The 18274-nt window shown below is 40.0% G+C and overlaps 1 protein-coding gene across 6 annotated transcripts in view; it reads left to right on the top strand.

The window, feature by feature from the left end:
- Pde4d (phosphodiesterase 4D) overlaps positions 1-18274 on the top strand; it is a 1097876-nt gene that overhangs the window by 881895 nt on the left and 197707 nt on the right. For all 6 annotated transcript variants that reach the window (XM_050160342.1, XM_050160343.1, XM_050160344.1 and 3 more), the window contains one exon: positions 11568-11759. In XM_050160342.1, the coding sequence (XP_050016299.1) occupies positions 11568-11759 (192 nt within the window). The remainder of the gene's footprint in view (positions 1-11567; positions 11760-18274) is intronic.

Raw genomic sequence — 18274 nt, 5'->3', positions numbered from 1 at the left:
GTATTTATTTATTATGTATACAATATTCTGTCTGTGTGTATGCTTGCAGGCCAGAAGAGGGCACCAGACCCCATTAGTGATGGTTGTGAGCCACCATGTGGTTGCTGGGAATTGAACTCCGGACCTTTGGAAGAGCAGACAATGCTCTTAACCTCTGAGCCATCTCTCCAACCCCGCCCCCAGATCATTTCTTTAAGTGGAATGTTGAATCTTATTTCCTTAAACAAAGGGCCAATTACCAATCAAATTTAAATGACAGCAACATTTATTTGCATTGAGAGTCACATAGGTAACCACAGTGCTGTATCTTAAGGAGTTTATAAATTCAGATTGTTTTAATGAGCAAGTGCTATGCACAAGGCATAACTGTAGGGGATGCTGATATACTTACCAAGAAAACAGATTAAAATATCTCCACATGTGGAGCATATAGTCTAATGAGAAGGAGACAGTGGTGTGTAAAAATTAGTTGATCAGAAGCTAGTGAACACTGAGGAGAGACAGAGAGAAAGAAGTGGTTAAGACTCAAGAGGCAAAGGTGGCAATTTTACATAAGTCAGTCTGAGGCTAGCTCACTCTGAGTAAAATTTTCACTCTGATAAATTTGCATTAATAATTTGGGAAAACATTATCCAGAAGGAGCTGCACGGGTACACAAGGCCTTGAGGAAGAGCATTTACACACTTCACACTGGTGGAGGGAAAGGCACTAAGCAACCAAGGTTAGAGAGGCTGCAGGGAACCAGATCTCCAAGGGCCCGCGGTGAAATTACAGGGACTGGCTAGTGGAGACTTTGCAGGGACCTGATTATCATCTTAGCAGGATTATTCTGTCTGCAACTTGACGAATAAGTGTGACAGTGTGGGAAGAAGCGGGGGCACACCACAAAAATATCTGTGTTCCGATGCAAGCTTCGTAAAGCAAATTTAGTTTGTTCTACATTGCAGAAAAGAAAAAAAATAAAGAAAAAAAGAAAGAAAGAAAGAAAGAAAGAAAGAAAGAAAGAAAGAAAGAAAGAAAGAAAGAGGGAGGGAGGGAGGGAGGGAGGGAGGGAGGAAGAGACAGAAACGTCTCTACCTCCTCTGCCTGTTGGAGTCAGAGAACTCTGGGAAATGTGGTAGTAGAGAAAGCTTGGTAGAGCCAGGACAAGAAAAGAAAAACTGAGTCAGTCCTCACAGGACTGTTTTTGACCCTCAATTCTGGAGAACTGTGTCTTTCTACAGCTTTAGGCAGGCTTTTGGTCAGAGCTGACCAATAACAGGATGCAGAAAAAGGAATACATACTTCCTTATGTCCCTCTCAACCACTGTGATGCCGAGGGCTTTGTCAGTTAGTTCGGGGCTGGCCAACAATTCAGCAATAGTCACATTGGCCTGCTGTCTTTTTGGCATATCTGCTGACTGAAGGCGCGTATGGTCACACGGATTGGTTAGTTATAGATAACAGATGTAAGCACAGGCCTCTCTAATGCAGGCTTTGACTTTCCGATTTCAGCATGGCGGTCTCAGGTTAGGCCCATTGGAGAGCCTTGTTTGACTTTTTCATAGAGGTAAAACAAAAACACATGGCTTGAAAACTCCCCTGTTAAGCATTGGGATATGCGTGTAACATCCATTATGGCTGCTACAAGCACTATGGTAAATGTTAGGTTTCTGGCATTTGTACACATGATGTAACTGATGCCTCCTAGTAACTGAGAAGGAATTCAGCATTTCCCCTTCCCCGAGCTCGCGCAACCCCACTGTACTTTCTTCTACATGTCTGGCTTGCTTAGATTTCTCTGTCATCAAGTAGTAGTTGTCCTTTTGTAACTGACATGTTTTACTATCTTAATCTTGCCAACTTGCATCTGTATCCTAGAATATGACAGGTCTTTCTACTTGCCTCAGGTTCAGTAATGGTGCCCTCACAATTGGGTGCACCAGTTTTTGCTTACGCGTCACCCGCTCAGAGGACAGTTGGGCGATTTCCGCATCTTGGTGGCTGTGTCTAGTGCTGCGGCGAGCGTGGAAATGAAGTTATCTCTTGGCCGCACTCATCTTCACACTTTTGGGTAAAGATCCAGAAATGGAATTGGATCTTTTTGTAACCTTACGAGCAAGGTGTAGGCTATTAATCTTAGCAATCACATCATTCTATAATCCTACCAACAATGCAAAAGAGGTTCTAATTTTGGTGCAACCTTGCCAGTGTGTGTGTGTGTGTGTGTGTGTGTGTGTGTACATATTTTTCAATTATGCTAGCTAGCATGATGTAGTGTTGTTATTTTCATTTGTATTTCACTGATACTGATATTATACACATTCTCACATACATGTTGACCATCTGCCTTTCTTAGAGAAATACTTGCTTCTTTACTTGGATGTTTTTAATTTGGAGACATTTCATTGTTTTATTTTTTTGTTCTTATCATATAAAATTTGCATATGTATTATGGACATTATCCCTTTGTTAGAAATGTGGTTTGAAAATACTTCCACCCACCTTTAGATTGCTTTTTCATGATTTTGGCTATTTCCTTTGCTGTGCAGAAGATTACTCGACGAAGCTCCACTTGTCTATCTCTGTTCTCCTTGCTTATGCTGGAAAGGCCTCACCTTTAAGCAAGCTCATATGATAGACGATAGTTTCCAGGTGTGACTATTTAATCCACCGCACCGGTCTAATAAGTATCTCACGAAAATGGGCTCTTCTGTATTATTTGACCAAAATGCACAAGCTTATTTTCTCTTGTATCAAACTCCACTTCTCATCTTCATCTTAGATCCCTTTTTAGTCTGTGTTACTTGAGACTGTCACTGGCAAACCATAAATAGCTATTGTTTCCTGAGATCACTTGATATTTTTACTAGTAAACCATCAAATATCGTTTCACTCATAAGTAAGTACATATTGTCAGTATCTGGCTTTTGTTCATGAGAACCATATATGAAAATAATAAAATTTACCTGATGTTTTCTCTCTCTCTCTCTCTTTTTCTCTCTCTCTCTCTCTCTCTCTCTCTCTCTCTCTCTCTCTCTCTCTCTCTCTCTGTGTGTGTGTGTGTGTGTGTGTGTGAGAGAGAGAGAGACACAGAGAGAGAGAGACAGAGACAGAGAGAGAGACAGACAGAGAAAGACAGAGACAGAGAAAGTATTGTGTATAGGCTAACTCTGTGACATCGATGCTCTCCTTTCAGCTTTATGTGAGTCTAGGGGTAAAACTCAGAAGACAACAGGTTCAGAATATCAAGTGCTTTGTTGGTACGCTGTGACATTTCAGAGACCTCTAATTGCTTTTCTTAAATGCCTACCTCTGTGGAAATACACAAATAATGCAACCTAACAGCCACAGTAACATTTAATCTAATAAGATTATGAAAATCCCTGAGTATCCTACTTACATTCTGTCACTATAGTCACACCAGTCACTATAAAAATGCAGTTTTCTACAGATGCTGTGTAAAAAAATACATTAAAGTATTTACTTTTGTCAAGTGTTTTCTTTATTGCAGAGACGCTATCTGGCTTGCAATCATTTAGAGTGGGTCCATACCATTAGTGTTCATAAAAAGAAAATTTTGTGTTCAGATGATATTGGTAAGAATGAGTGAAATATTTGATATAAAGAGAAAATTTTAATCATTATCCAGATGTCCTTAAACTTGAGGGTCAACCTTCCTCCTCTTCCCCAGTGGTGAAATATCAAAGTAGACCCATTGGGGAGCCAACAGCAAGGGATTCCATATCCTTGGGGAAATTAGGCAAAACAAAAAAACAAAAACAAAAAACAAACAAACAAACAAAACTAGGTATACCCTGTGTCTGTGTCAGGAGTTAATGGACTCAAGAGTTGTTGCTATCCATTATATTCAGCTCCAGCCTTACTAGAGTTGTTGGGACCTCTGTAACCTTCCATATTTCCAAGTAGGAAACTGTTCTTTCACCTGGGTGAAGAATATCTAGAGAAAACAGTCTCACCCCCTCCCTGCCAGGATGTCATCACACCAGTCAGTACGATATGGAGGGTGGAGGCCATCAAAGCAACTGAGGCTGTGAGGACAAAACTGGCTCAGCATCTGACACCTCATCCAGAGCCACGGTGCACTCCCCCATCTGTCCCCTATGTCCCTCCTCCCCCTTGAGTGCTGTGTTTAGACACACAGAGTGACTCAGAGAAAAACAATGATCTTGGTGGATGATGTCAGTGGAAGATAAAGATGAACAAAACTAAAACAATGGCCTCAGGCTACCCTGGGTGTCTACTCACTGCCAGGCCTGAGGTAAACGCTTGCTCTCCAAACACATTCTCTTCTAATCCTCATAGTGGCCCCAGAGCTACCAGGTTTCTTTATCAGGAAGTGGGAGTTTAAGAAGGTGTATGACTGTAGCCAAGAGTACCTAACAGAACCAAGATTCAAAATGTAACCCCTGGTTTTCTAATTTAAACCCTGGTAGGATTCCATCACTTTGTAACATGGAGAAGGGGACCTATCTTATGAACACACTGCCGTTCTCAGGCCACCGTATCAGAAGCAATGCATAGCTGCTCCTGGCTTTAGTTAAGAGTTCCCATGAGCCTTCAGCTGGGTCTTCCCTGGGAGGCTTAGTCCGGGAAACCCACGTTGACATGAACTCCGAGGACACTAGTCACTGGAGTCCACACTGTGCCTCCTCTCCTTCAAGCTCAAAACCTGCAGTCGGTGTTTCATAGAGGACCCTAAGGGCTAGAGTAAAGAAAATGACCCATTTACTCAGGAAAGAAGCGAGATCCTGGCTCAGGAGAGAGGCCAAGCAGGGGTCAAGAATCAAAATGCTTCTCACCAGACCATCAAAGTCTGTCTTCAGGCCAAAAAGGATGAGCAACGAGGAAGCAATTATAAGATTAGTAGACGGGAAGCAGGGGAACAGTTGAGGCACTAGAAGGGAGGTAGATAGATGGTATAAAGTGAAAGACTGCGGAGATCTGGGAGCAGTTCTGCTGGTTGGCCAGCTTGTCCGATTTCTGTCTGTCCCTTCAGAAAGGAAGGCTCCACAGAAAGAGATCGCCAGCCACATACAACCTTCAAGAGCTCTGAAAGCATCAGACCCATGAGTCCTGACTCTTACTGTCCCCTCCAAGGACCAATGCAGCTCTATCACCCCTTACCTATAGCCATCTGCTGGTGAGAGCCAGCCCGTGTCAGATGTGTGCATACCCACACTGCAAATCCGTGAGACAATAGGGCACCTTGCCCTCTCCCATGAACTAAGACCTCCCGTGGCACCTCGCCCTCTCCCATGAACTAAGACCTCCCGTGGCACCTCACCCTCTTCCATGAACTAAGACCCCCAATAGACCTCCAAACAGTCCCTCAATTCCAAGACAGTCTCCCATGAACTAAGACCTCCCATGGAACCTCACCCTTTTCCATGAACTAAGACCCCCAATAGACCTCCAAACAGTCCCTCAATTCCAAGACAGTCCTCAGACTCTGCAGAGAAACCCTCCAAGTAGATTGTAGAAGAGGCTGCTTTATACTCATATTGTGTTCAAAATTAGAAAAGTAGGGATTTAGCAAATTCTGAAATGTTAAGTTGTAGAATGGCCTTTGGCATGTGTGACCTGAGAGTTATCAGGGTGCCCCTTTCAAAGAGTTAATGCTGAAAAGTTCACCATTGGAAGGGTGCGAAGAAGTGTTCTGTCTTCTTACAATCATAGGAGACTTTGAAATATAAACATAAACATAGTCCAGGCTCTAGAGTCAGACAGTTTGAGTTTAAAAAAGACTCATAAGAATAACTCGGAACACATTGCTTATTATAAAGGCTTTCTTGGGCTTCAGGACTCCTTTTGGTTAAATAGAAAATATGGAGACCACTTCCAAGGGTGAAGATGTGATGCGATACCATGCATAAATAGAGTGTGGGGTGCATGGGACATCCTCCAAAATTTTAGCATCATTGTCATTATCAGAGTTGCCTATTTTCCCTTTCCTTAATTTTTTTGTGACTTTCTGACCCCTGACTGGCACTGAGTCCCCAGAGACTTCACCAGGGCTATGTGGGAACCAGAGGGTGCTTAGGAAAGTCACTACCCATCTCTGACACCAACAACCGAGTTAAAACTGTCTCCCGCCCACCCCCACATTAATCACTTTCTTACGTCAATCACTTTCTTTTTTTTTTTTTTTGTTTGTTTTGTTTTGTTTTTCGAGACAGGGTTTCTCTGTGGCGTTGGTTCCTGTCCTGGAACTAGCTCTGTAGACCAGGCTGGTCTCGAACTCACAGAGATCCGCCTGCCTCTGCCTCCTGAGTTCTGGGATTAAAGGCGTGTGCCACCATCACCCAGCTATGAATACCAAGGACTGTCAGTGAGGTCGTGTTCCACAACTGCGGTCGTCCGAAGCCATCTCCATTTCGGCATAAATTAGCTCTCAGTTAAACAACGCTAAAGTTAAGCCAGTAATAAGTGGTCTAGTGCTCGCTCAGTCGATTTTCAGCCCCACTGTGCGAAACAGGTAGTAGCTTGTTATTTTTCCTGAGCAAGACCTCTCTAAAGGTGTCTCCCACCTTCTCAGATTTAAAGGATTTAGGTAAGAAGCCTTTCATTTTGGAGGAGTCCCCTCCCTATCCTTTAGTTCTCTCTTTTTTTTTTTTTTTTTTCCTTTTGTGGCTTCTCTACTCCTGTCATTGCAGAAACGGCACATTTATTTTCACACACCGAGCCATATGGATGTAGGCAACTGAAGAGTAAACAGCCTCCTGCACCTCCCTCCTGGGTTGACAGCTGTTAACGGGGGCTGTGAATCCTCCTCACATGGCTCTGCACTGCAAACTGCTGCTAACATGCCCTGGCCCGGCTTCTGTTAACATACACAGCCTACCTGTTGGTTTCACCATGCAGTGCAACCTCTTTTATATCCCCATCGCTCGCTGCCACCCTCTCTCAGTTTTGTTCTGTTGCTTCACTTTGGCTGGGCATCCTCTGTCCCTGCCATCCTCAACTCTGCCTGGACCTATTACTCCTTTCATGCATTAAGCTCCCTTTATGGATGCTGCCTCTTGACATATCTGATTGTCCAATTCATACAGTGTTCTGCTTTATTACTTTTAGGCTATCTGTTTGGCCTTTATTCTGCAATTGCTTTATTTTTTTTTTTATCCTCTTTCCTGGAATTTAATGCTGTCTTTCATATATCTATATTTACCCTTGTATTAATCTGAGGACAAAGATGAAATGTAAAGCTCATTCATTATATAAAATCTCTTTCTATAAGGTCATTCACCACTACTGATATTTGGTAGTGCTTTGCACTTGGTATTTTCAGTAATACTGCCTTTTCTTGGTACGGATTTTTGATCGTCGAAGCACTTATTATGATAGAAATCTAGCATGCAGACGACTTCACACCAAATGCTTACCTCCCAAATCAAACTGTCTTCTGAGAAAACTTGTGTACCAAAACTTAAAAGGCTTCCCCAACCTATCTTTGATATTCATGGTGCTTTACTCAGCATAACATGCATTCAGTGATGTATTGTAGAGGTTCAGTGATGTCTTCCTGAGGGTTTTTATTTTTCTTTTTTTGTAAAAATCCAATGGGATGTTAGCTGCTGTTTTTAGCTCCACCTTGTCAGCCTGGTCCTACAGCAAGCAAATTATTAGTCATGCATGCATGGGTGGTGTGTGCCTTTCTTAGCCAGGCATGTATGGGGGATATGTGCTTTTTTTTTTTTTTAGCCATGCATGCATGGGTAGTATTGCCTTCTATCCCAGCTAGGATCTAGGAACTGAGATTGGAATATCATTTGACCAATAAATTATAGAGCAATCTGCTCACTCTTTGCAAAAAGAAAAGAAAAGAAATGATTTAATTTAAAAGTAAAGCTAACACAAATGTTTCTGAGATTGCTGTATTTTAACCAATATTTATAAACAGTTTAATAGATTTGAGGCATTATTTTAGGTAATATTTGTGAGGTTTTTGTGAATCTTTAAGTAATTTAGGCTTTCACATTTTAAAATAGATTCTCCATATTTAAGAACATTCTCTCCATCTAGTGGACAAAATGTAATATTACATGTATGAACAAATGGGTAACATCCTAACTATATCTGAGACCACGCATTTTTAACATTTGATAATAAATGTTTTGATTTTCATAGATAGTATTATTGCAAAAATATTTTAATATGTCTGGTAATATTTTTCAAAAGAACCACATATATACTCTATATGCTAAGATTTTCTTAGTCGAATTGAAAAACTAATGTATTTAAAAATATAAATTAATGTTCTTTGGTGATTTGGTTAGCATTGAACCAATTAAACTGAGAAAACATAAATTCAAAATCACACTCTCCTGTCTCTTTTCTTGTTCATCCAGAATATGTAGGGAGAGCACCTTCCTTCTGTTTCATTTAACCCTGACATCATCCTGCTAAATCACAAGGTGCTCTGTAGAGCATTTCTATCCATGAGTCCTCTGTGATTGTCCCCTTAAAGCAAAATCTACTCCCATCCCTTCCATCATCTTTAGGTCCCCTGTGACAATATCCTTAAAGGGAGATCTACTCCCATCCCTTCATCATCCTCTGGTCCCCTGTGACAGTCTCCTTAAAGGGAGGTCCTATTCCCATCCTTTCATCATCCTCGGGTCCCCCATGACTGCCTCCTTAAAGCAAAATCTACTCCCATCCCTTCATCATCCTCTGGTCTCCTGTGATTGTCCCCTTAAAGCAAAATCTACTCCCATTCCTTCATCATCCTCTGGTCCCCTGTGATGGTCTCCTTAAAGGGAGTTCTATTCCCATCCCTTCATCATCCTCGGGTCTCCTGTGACTGTCTCCTTAAAGGGAGGTCTACTACCATCCCTTCATCATCCTCTGGTCTCCTGTGATTGTCCCCTTAAAGCAAAATCTACTCCCATCCCTTCATCATCCTCTGGTCTCCTGTGACAATCTCCTTAAAGAGAGGACTACTCCCATCCCTTCGTCATCCTCAGGTCCCCCATGACTTCCTCCTTAAAGCAAAATCTACTCCCATCCCTCCCTACTCTTTTGAATATTGTCTTCCAAATGTGTATTGATTGAATAGCATTAAAAGCCCCCTTAAGATACTGCTCCTCTATGAAGACATCACCGGTATCCCTGTCTGAGTTAAAACTATTGCTTTTATGTTTTTAAACACAGTGTACTCATAATAAGTGTTTAATAAATGCTTATTTAATGAATAACATCCCAGAAGAATTTTCCTAAATTCCCCTGATATCCCTCTTTAATGCTTAAGGGAAAAAAAAAACCTGCCTTCCCTGAATTTCCTGGGAAATGTCAAAGTGCCTGCAAAGCCATGGCCCTACCAAGGGGAGTTAGAGACCTCTTGTTTGGTCCCCAACTACTAACATATATTCATGTCTCATGGAATCAGGCACTCTTTCAGGGAGGACTTCAGGAGCATTGGATAGCTCAATGACTTTGATCAATCAGTTTTTCTAGAACCTGTCCTCTTTGTCTATAGAGTGAATGTTTAATTAAATAATCTTCCAGTGTCTTGATGGAACCATCTAAATACATTTATAAGATGACACTATTCTAAGGGAATCAGAAGGGTTGGGGAGATGGCTCAGTTGGTAAATCCTTGCCACACATGCATGGGAATGTGAGTTCATAGCTCCTGCATGCATGTTAAAAGACAGTTGTTGACAGCATGTGTCTATGATCCCATCTTTGGTCAGGCAGCCCCCATCAATCAGTAAACTCCAAGTTATATGAGAGAAACTATCTCAAAAATAAGACTAATAGCAATTTATGGAAACAGCATCCATCTTTGGCCTGCACACATGCATACATATACAAACATGTACATACACCACACTTACCACCACATACACACGCAGAAAATGTTAAGTTGGAAAGGAGGTTTTTTGAATGTCTAAGCCACATTATTACTTTCTCCATTTTCTTTTGTGCTTGAAGGCTGGTTCAGGTGTTGCCTGGTCATAGGTCCATATGTGATCAATGATTCACCCACCTCCCCAGTTGGCTGGCTTGAGATACTTGCGACAGAACACTGGATATGAAGAACCCTAAAAAGAAAATACAAAATGTTTTAAACTAGTGGGCCAACAGTTGTGTATGTGCGTTCATATGTGTGTGTGCATGTGTGTATGCTGTGCACATAGACGTGCTGAAAATTTACCTGAGGGCATTCATTGTGCATGTAGGCCAGCACTGTACCATTAAGATGCATGTTCAGTCGTGGATAAAGATTCTAATCTGGGAATGTTGGTAAAATTTAATTTGAATTTGCTTGTGCATTCAGTGATCTCTTTTAACCTCATATCCCACGTTGTCACTCTCTTTTGTTCAAGGACATATGAGAATTGGATTTGATGCTTATTGATGCTTCACTAGAAAAGTTCATTTGGGAAAGTTAATCTAGGTTATAAAGACTATCATATTGACAGCTGTTATATGTGGCTACTTTTTGTTCTCTGGCTTTAAAGCCTGCGTTGTAAGTGGAGACTGCTTGTTAGTTTCCCAGCCGCCCAACCCGAATAATCACACAGAAACTATATTAATTACAACACTGGCCAATGACTCAGGCATATTTCTAGCCAGCACTTACATCTTGAATGAACCCATTTTTATTAATCTGTGTGTCACCACAATACTGAGGCTTACAAGGAAGTTTCTGGCAGGTGGCTGGCAGCTCTCTCCTTCAGCAGCTACATGGTATCTCTCTGATTCCCCCTACTCTCCATATATATCTCTATTTGGATTTCCCTCCTGGCTTCACTCTACTATTGTAGAGTTATTTCGGCTATTGGCCTAAATTTAATAACCAATGATGATAAAACATACTCATAGCATACAGAGGGGAATCCCACATCACTGTAATGAACTCAATGCATTTCATTATTTCTATTCATTTACCCCATTCAGTAAAGAGGTTTTCGTTGTTCTTTGTTGTGGTGATGGCGGTTGAACACAGAGCATAATATGCACCAGCCACATTTGCATTTTAAGAAGATAAAGATACTAGATAAAGGCCGGAAAATGGATTCAAGAGACAACTGTAAGGGCTACTACATATTCACAGTGAGGGATGCAGAAACGAATGATTTAATAAGTGCAGTGTGAGAAGGAGAAGAAGCCCAGGTTCAGGTGCCTTGTGACATTAGACGGTGGCAGTTGCTCAGCCGAACTCAAATATTTACTGAATTATATGAATTTATTCTCTTCTAAACAGGAATTCTGTGCTCAGAGCTACTTTTACAGAATGACTCATTTTTATAAAAAAAAAAATGAAGTTAGGTTTAAAAAGACTTTCGCCTTGTAAATTGTCAAAATCCAAGGAAAATAAGAATATTAAGCCAATGTGATGTTTACAGTTGTGGGTTTGTTTGTTTGTTTGCAGTGTTTAGGGCTCAAACTCAGGGTCTTAGTCTATGCAAACATTCTACCACTAAGCTACACCTCTAGTTTAATGTTGTAATTTTTACTATCAAGAATTAGATGTAAAAATCTTCCTATCACTCCCCAAAACAGAGATACAAAGAGAGCCAGTGCTCACACCAATGTGATTCTGTTTCTTCTATTCACAGTTTCGATGTGGACAATGGCACATCAGCGGGACGGAGTCCCTTGGATCCCATGACCAGCCCAGGATCTGGGCTAATTCTCCAAGCAAACTTTGTCCACAGTCAACGCCGGGAATCCTTCTTGTATCGATCTGACAGCGATTATGACCTCTCTCCAAAGTCTATGTCCAGGAACTCCTCAATTGCCAGCGATATGTGAGTATAGGGGTGGGCAGGAAAGGGAGAAGAACCTAGGGGAACCTGAGCAAATACATCTCTGAGTGGATGATGTCCTAAATGGACTCATCCAACCGTGTCATCCTCCTCTGATGCAGAAAGTGCATAAATTTATTCAAGCTGAAAATAAACAGTAGATTTAACTTGAGTACACTGTCACTCTTGATTAAGAGGAAGAACATTCTCTCAGAAAATACATTGCTTGGGGAAAGTAGAATTAAACATTTAATAGAAAATTGGCCTTAAAACATCAATTTGTATTTATGTAAGACTTGTGTTTTAGATACTCAAACACATGTGTATTTTCTAATATTTAAAAAAGCCTAAAATTTGGGCTGAATACCCTATGATGTTAGTGTCTTAACTATATCTTAACTGACTTGTGTAGAGGGCAAGATCTTTCAGGGATTTTGTACAAATTAAACCAGGTTTTGAATATAAATCACTAGAGGCAATATTATACATGAGTTTACTTAAAGGCTTGTATTAAACCATATGTAATAAAATATGAGTACCACCCTTGAGGTTTTACAAAGCACTGCACAAGTGCAAAGCATGGGGCTATGGAAAGCTCTCTGTTCAAAGGAAATGGTAATAAAGTAATGGGTTCAGGCAACAGTTTTGCAAAATGTGAAGGCTCTGATACATTGAAGGTTTGACAGTTGGCTGGGTGCAAAGAGTAAACATAGTAAGAGAGGAAGAAGACTCAAAGTCCATGGGAGTTGAGAGCCATCAAAGTTCTTAGCTAGAGTTTGGCCTTGGTCATGCTTCATTTTTATTATATTTTGGTTATTATTATTCTATTTGGGAATAATAAGACAGTGATGTGATAACAGGGAAGGAGTTCCCAATTTCACCAAAACACAATCAACTACATGCTCAAGATCCAAGGTACTAAGAATGCAGCCAAGAGATCAGTCCTGATGTAAGAGTGCAGCCAAGAGATTGGTCCTGATGTAAGAGTGCAGCCAAGAGTTCAGTCCTGATGTAAGAGTGCAGCCAAGAGATTGGTCCTGATGTAAGAGTGCAGCCAAGAGTTTAGTCCTGATGTAAGAGTGGAGCCAAGAGATTGGTCCTGATGTAAGAGGCACAAGGCCTAAAGAACTGTGGGGTGCATGTGTGTGTGCATGCATATGTGTGTGTGTGCATGTGCATTTGTGTGTGCATGCTTATGTGTAGGGGTTGTAGCTGGTAAATATAAAGAAACAAAAGGAGTGTTACAATTGTGACCCTAACTTAGTAAATAAATGAGGAACAAGGGACAGAGAGTGGACAGTATAATGCCAGACTCTAAGTAGTAGATTTCAGCTTATATAGAATGGTATAGAAAAAAAAAAAAACTTGACCGTTGTTGGCAAGGGAAGAACAAAGATGAGAAACAAAGTCTACTGATCTAGAAGAAATTTTAAAAAAAAATCAATTACGTTGTATAATTAATAGGTGTTTAGATGTCACTTGAGTGAAGCACCTTGGCCAGGCAATGGAGTCAGAAGCCCAATAGGATGTAGAGTGAATCACGTGATTCTCTGAGCCAGCGAATGCATACTTTTAGAAAACAGATGAGAAAAGGGGTGAGAAAATTCAAGTTAACTAAAGAAAAAATAAACTCAAGAGAAAAAAAAAAACTAAAATAAATAGCCCTTGAGCTGACTGAAGGCTGAGAAGCAAGAGACTAAAATCAGCAGGAAAAAGGATTACATATCAATGAAGAGTTATTGGATTTAAATATGATCTTGAACTCAAGAAACAGTTGCTGGAAAAGTAGGAGAGGCTGAAATTGTAAGAAGAAACAAGGATAAGAAGAAATACAAATATAGAGATGAAGGGGCAAGAGGTTTAGAAAATTCATGGCTAAGGATGGCTACTTGTCCACCAACAGGAGGTTTAACCATTGACACCCATGGGAGTGGAATTGGCAGCTTGAGTACAAGGTGAAAGGACAAAGCCACTACATACATACCCAGGCCTGGTGATACACACCTGTGATTTCAGCTACTCAGAGGCTGAGGCAGGATGGTGGTAAATTCCGACTGTCTCAGCTATTCAACGCATGCAACTGAGGGAGTGCAGGACCATCGTGGCAGCACAGTGAGACGGTGCCTCAAAGTAAAAGGACAAATAGGGCTGGAGGTGTATCACACGGTGGTAGAGTATCTACCTAGCACAATATATGCAATACTCTAGATATAAGTGCAGTGAGGGGAAAGGCCACTAAGCAGATTAAGGAAGAGAACAATGCACTAGAGAGATTAATAGAGGACAACTCAATCCAAGAATCCCCATAGATAACCACTAAAAGCTGCCTAGCCCAACTTTATTGAAAGTGAATCAACAAAAGAGACAGATGTGGCTGTAGATCCCAAGGATCATAGAACACCAAGGAGGAGGGGGTGGAAAGAATGTAAGAGCCAAAGGGTAGAGAGATGTGTGCAAGAAGAGGTCTTGTAGCCACGACATGATGGAGCCATTGTATTCATGGGCTCACAGCACACAGCGGCTGAGGTTATCTGAGTAAGACCTACACAAGATTGGGCCTGCCAGAATTTCCTCATGAATGAGGAAGGTACCCTTGAGGCTCCAACCCTTCCTGTGGGACCATAGGCAATTACTTAACAGGCAAGAAACTCTAATTAAACTCAATGGACCACATACAAAAAAAAAAAAAAAAAAAAAAGAAATGGAGGCATGAGGAAGACTTGTTGAGAAGAAAGTAGGAGAGGGAAGGGATAGGAATGAGAACAACTAAAATTTCCTTAATTGAATGAAAGAAATTGTCAAGCGATTAAAGATATTAAAAGGAAAGGTCAGAGAAGGACATGGAGTGAATAACTGGACTCTATTTTAATGGTTAAATGTTCTATTCTCTAAAATTCTAGTAAAACAATCTGGGGATGCTAATGCATAGGCTGTGTGTGTGTGTGTGTGTGTGTGTGTGTGTGTGTGTGATATCTCTTATTCAAATTAGAAAAGACTAAATATGCATCTCCACTTTATGAAAAGCTGATAATATTTCACATTCTAAAAAAGCCTTTATTTCCAAAGCCCTATACAAGAATGGCCTCATTTTACCCTGCACCAATTCAAGAGCTCCTTTATCTGCTCAGAGAACTCATATACAAATGGCAAATTGAATCAGACCCTGTTGCAGCTCTGTATATTGTTGAAAATTAATGTCTTGACGTGCTCAGCTTTCTGAGTCCCTCTGTGCATTTTCCTAGGAGAAATGAGGCATTCCTTTCATGCTTGCTGGGAAACAAGATAAACAAAATAATTATGACTTCATATTTCATTTAATATAGCATTTATCTTCCACACATAGATGAGTAGGCTTTGCCTTTATTTGATAGTTTACATGTCCATGTGTGAACTCAGATTCCTTTAACTAGTTTACATTGATGCAGTGAAGATTGTTCAATGTCCATAGCTCCACTCCACAGTTCAACTGTGCTTTATAGAGAATGATGTCATTAAAATCTAGTTTGCAGACTTGATGATTCTGTGTATATTGTTCTTATCTAGCTTTTCACCAGATAAAATGCCTAGCGTCAATGAGTATTTGCTATTCTTTGTTTGACTGAGATGTTTTAGAAAAACCAAATTCTATGTATGTTTGCGTATAATTGTTTAATTAGGAAATGAGAAGAAAAAAATAATCATTTCCTGACAAGATGACATCCTCTTATAATCTGCAAATAAATATTAATAAGTAGCTGATACACACAAAGGAAAAACAACAGTGACAGTCATAACACAAATTGTCTGAAGATATTACACTTTACTTTTTTGCGTATTTTGGTACCTGCCATTTCATTTGATCCTTCAGTTCTTTTAATGGGGTTATTTATATGTTATTTGTGGATAGGAGATCCAAAGTCCAGGAATTTTTCATCTTTTCAAAATACAATAAAAGTTTTGATCATTTGTAAAGAACATTGTTTTGTTGATACCGTTGTGAACAGTATTTGTGAGTGGATGGGCAAAACTCATTTGACCAACAAAATTGCTCTTACACACTGTAGACGTTAGCTCATTCAGGAAATAGCCAGCCTAACTAAAAGATAAACAATTATATTTTTATTTATTATAAAGGGAAAAACTCACAAAACAGGAACGAGAAGTCCAAGCTCAGATGTGCTGTGAGAGAGAGAGCACCTGGGCGGTGCGGCCATTTTTCTCCAGGTCCCAGAAATCCACACCTTAACTTGGTCCCACCTCTTGAAGATAATTGGCTAACAAAGCTTCCCTATTACTTCCCCCTTTTGCTTAAACAAGAGCAATCTAAACCCAGTACAAAATTATATACAATAGGAACAGATATCAAGTATAAAATTACAACCAACATAAACAATATCAAGCAAGGAACACATGACAATGTTTTAATAATCATTCTATTCCTAAGAGTCTAAGTCTTGCATTGGAAATAAGCTTGGCTAAATCATAAGAGGAAGGTAACTATGACTGCCTAACCTTCAACCCCATCGAAGGACTGCGAAGGGAGATAATATTACTTGAGTAGAGCAGTATATGATAGAGACAATTGGCTACCTGAGCAATCACCTAAAGTCTCATTTGTAATGCGGAAGCAACCAACTTTGGCTAAGGCCTAGCATAACTGACAGACCATTTTCAGAGGCAGGGAACTTTTCAGAACCGTCTTACCCTGTCTTGGCAAGGTTTAGCAGTCCTCTTCCTTGTGTTCTGCTTATCTAGTCTGGATACCATGTACTTTGTCAGTGTTTGAGGCATGGACAGTTCCTTGCCCAAAAGGCAATCATGCCAAGAAGAAAACAAACTCCGAGTGGGGTGTTTTCGGTGCTCAACATTCTCTTAGAAATAGATTGGTGCTGTCAGGAGCAATCATGTCTCATGTCAAAAGAACCCTAAATTATTTAAATGCCATGTTCTACAGTTCCTTAAAGTGGTTGAAGATTACCTATCTAGGCAAAATACAATCTCTTTATATCTATGATGGAGGTGGGTCTTGTATCTTATCTGTTGCTTTCATTGGTTAATAATAAAGAAACTGCCTCGGCCCTCATAGGACAGAAAATTAGGTAGGTGGAGTAGACAGAAGAGAATGCTGGGAAAAAGAAGCTTAGTAGAAGAGTCGCCATGATTCTCCCGCTCCAGACAGACGCAGGTTAAGATCCTCCCTGGTAAGCCAGCTCGTGGGCTACATAGAATATTAGAAATGAGTTAGAACAATATGTAAGAGCTAGCCAATAAGAAGCTGGAACTAGCCGGGCCAGGCAGTGTTTAATAGAATACAGTCTCTGTGTAATTATTTTGGGGCATAACCTGGCCATGCGGGCAGCTGGGTGCCAGGGACGCAGCCCTGCCGCTCCTAATTCAACATATCTAAAAACCTAATTAATCTGATTATATGTAAAACAAACATGAACAACTATTGACCTATAATATTTAATACCTGTATAACTTAAGGACTAAGACTTATGTCAGAATATTAAATAACCTGTAAACAAATGTGCAGCAAATGAGGACAATGACCTAAAAATGTAAACAATATATACGTATCTTGATCAGAGGTAAGAATAATGTATAATTCAATATGAAAATATACTTTAAAAGTTGTATCAATATACAAAAGGTCCTATACAGAGGTAGAAACATGTATGTATGCAATCTGACAGAAGAACTTTGCATAGGTATACAATTTTTGTAAATAAAAATAACAAATATAATTTGAACTTGTATCAATATACAAAAACTATACCAATGTAAATTATCCATAAATAATAGCTCACAAGTATTCACTCTACTACCCACTTATTTTTATCCCTTTTTAAAAAATCTCTAAACCTATATAGTTTCCACCCCAACCTTCTATCTTATACAAATAATAATCAACAACCCCTAAATAATATTCCAACCCCCAAAACAAACTGTTTGGGAAAAAGGACTTCATCCTCTAGAATTGTTTTCCACTGTCGTGGGGGCAATGTTCTCTTTATAGGATCCTGCAAAAGTAAAGTGATGGTTAAGTTTCAAGATTACTGTTTAGTATAATTGCAAACAATTTCCAAACAGACGATAGGGTTTTTTTTTCCAAAGTTCTTATTTGAAGTTCTGGCCAGAACATCATGAGAAGGTGCACCATGTCAGCAGCTGGAACCCAAAAACTGGTTTTATAGCAGTAATATCAGCATCATGATGTCACCTCAACCAGGTGAAGTTGTTGCTGTGGGGCCCCATGTTCTTTTTAGAAACTTTGAATATTACTGCAGGAAACGGATCTATAGGAAACTCTATTGTTCATCATGGAAAACTTAAGCATTATTCATATAGACATTCATTCAATAAAGAACATAATATAGACAAAATAGACATGAAGAAAGTAAAATTTTTCCTAAAATCTTCCTTCTGTTCCATACCAGATGACACATCTGATATGAGACAGATACTCTGAATGTTCCTTTAAACAACACACTTGGATTTAGAGAAGTACAGACCCATTGTCCAACCCCAAAGCCATA

Source organism: Alexandromys fortis, unplaced genomic scaffold, assembly GCF_014885135.2.
Source record: "Alexandromys fortis isolate MF-2015 unplaced genomic scaffold, M_Fortis_MF-2015_v1.1 scaffold_76, whole genome shotgun sequence".
NCBI lineage: Eukaryota > Metazoa > Chordata > Mammalia > Rodentia > Cricetidae > Alexandromys > Alexandromys fortis.
The sequence above is the reverse complement of the archived record's forward strand: the minus strand, read 5'-3'. Positions and strand labels throughout refer to the sequence as shown.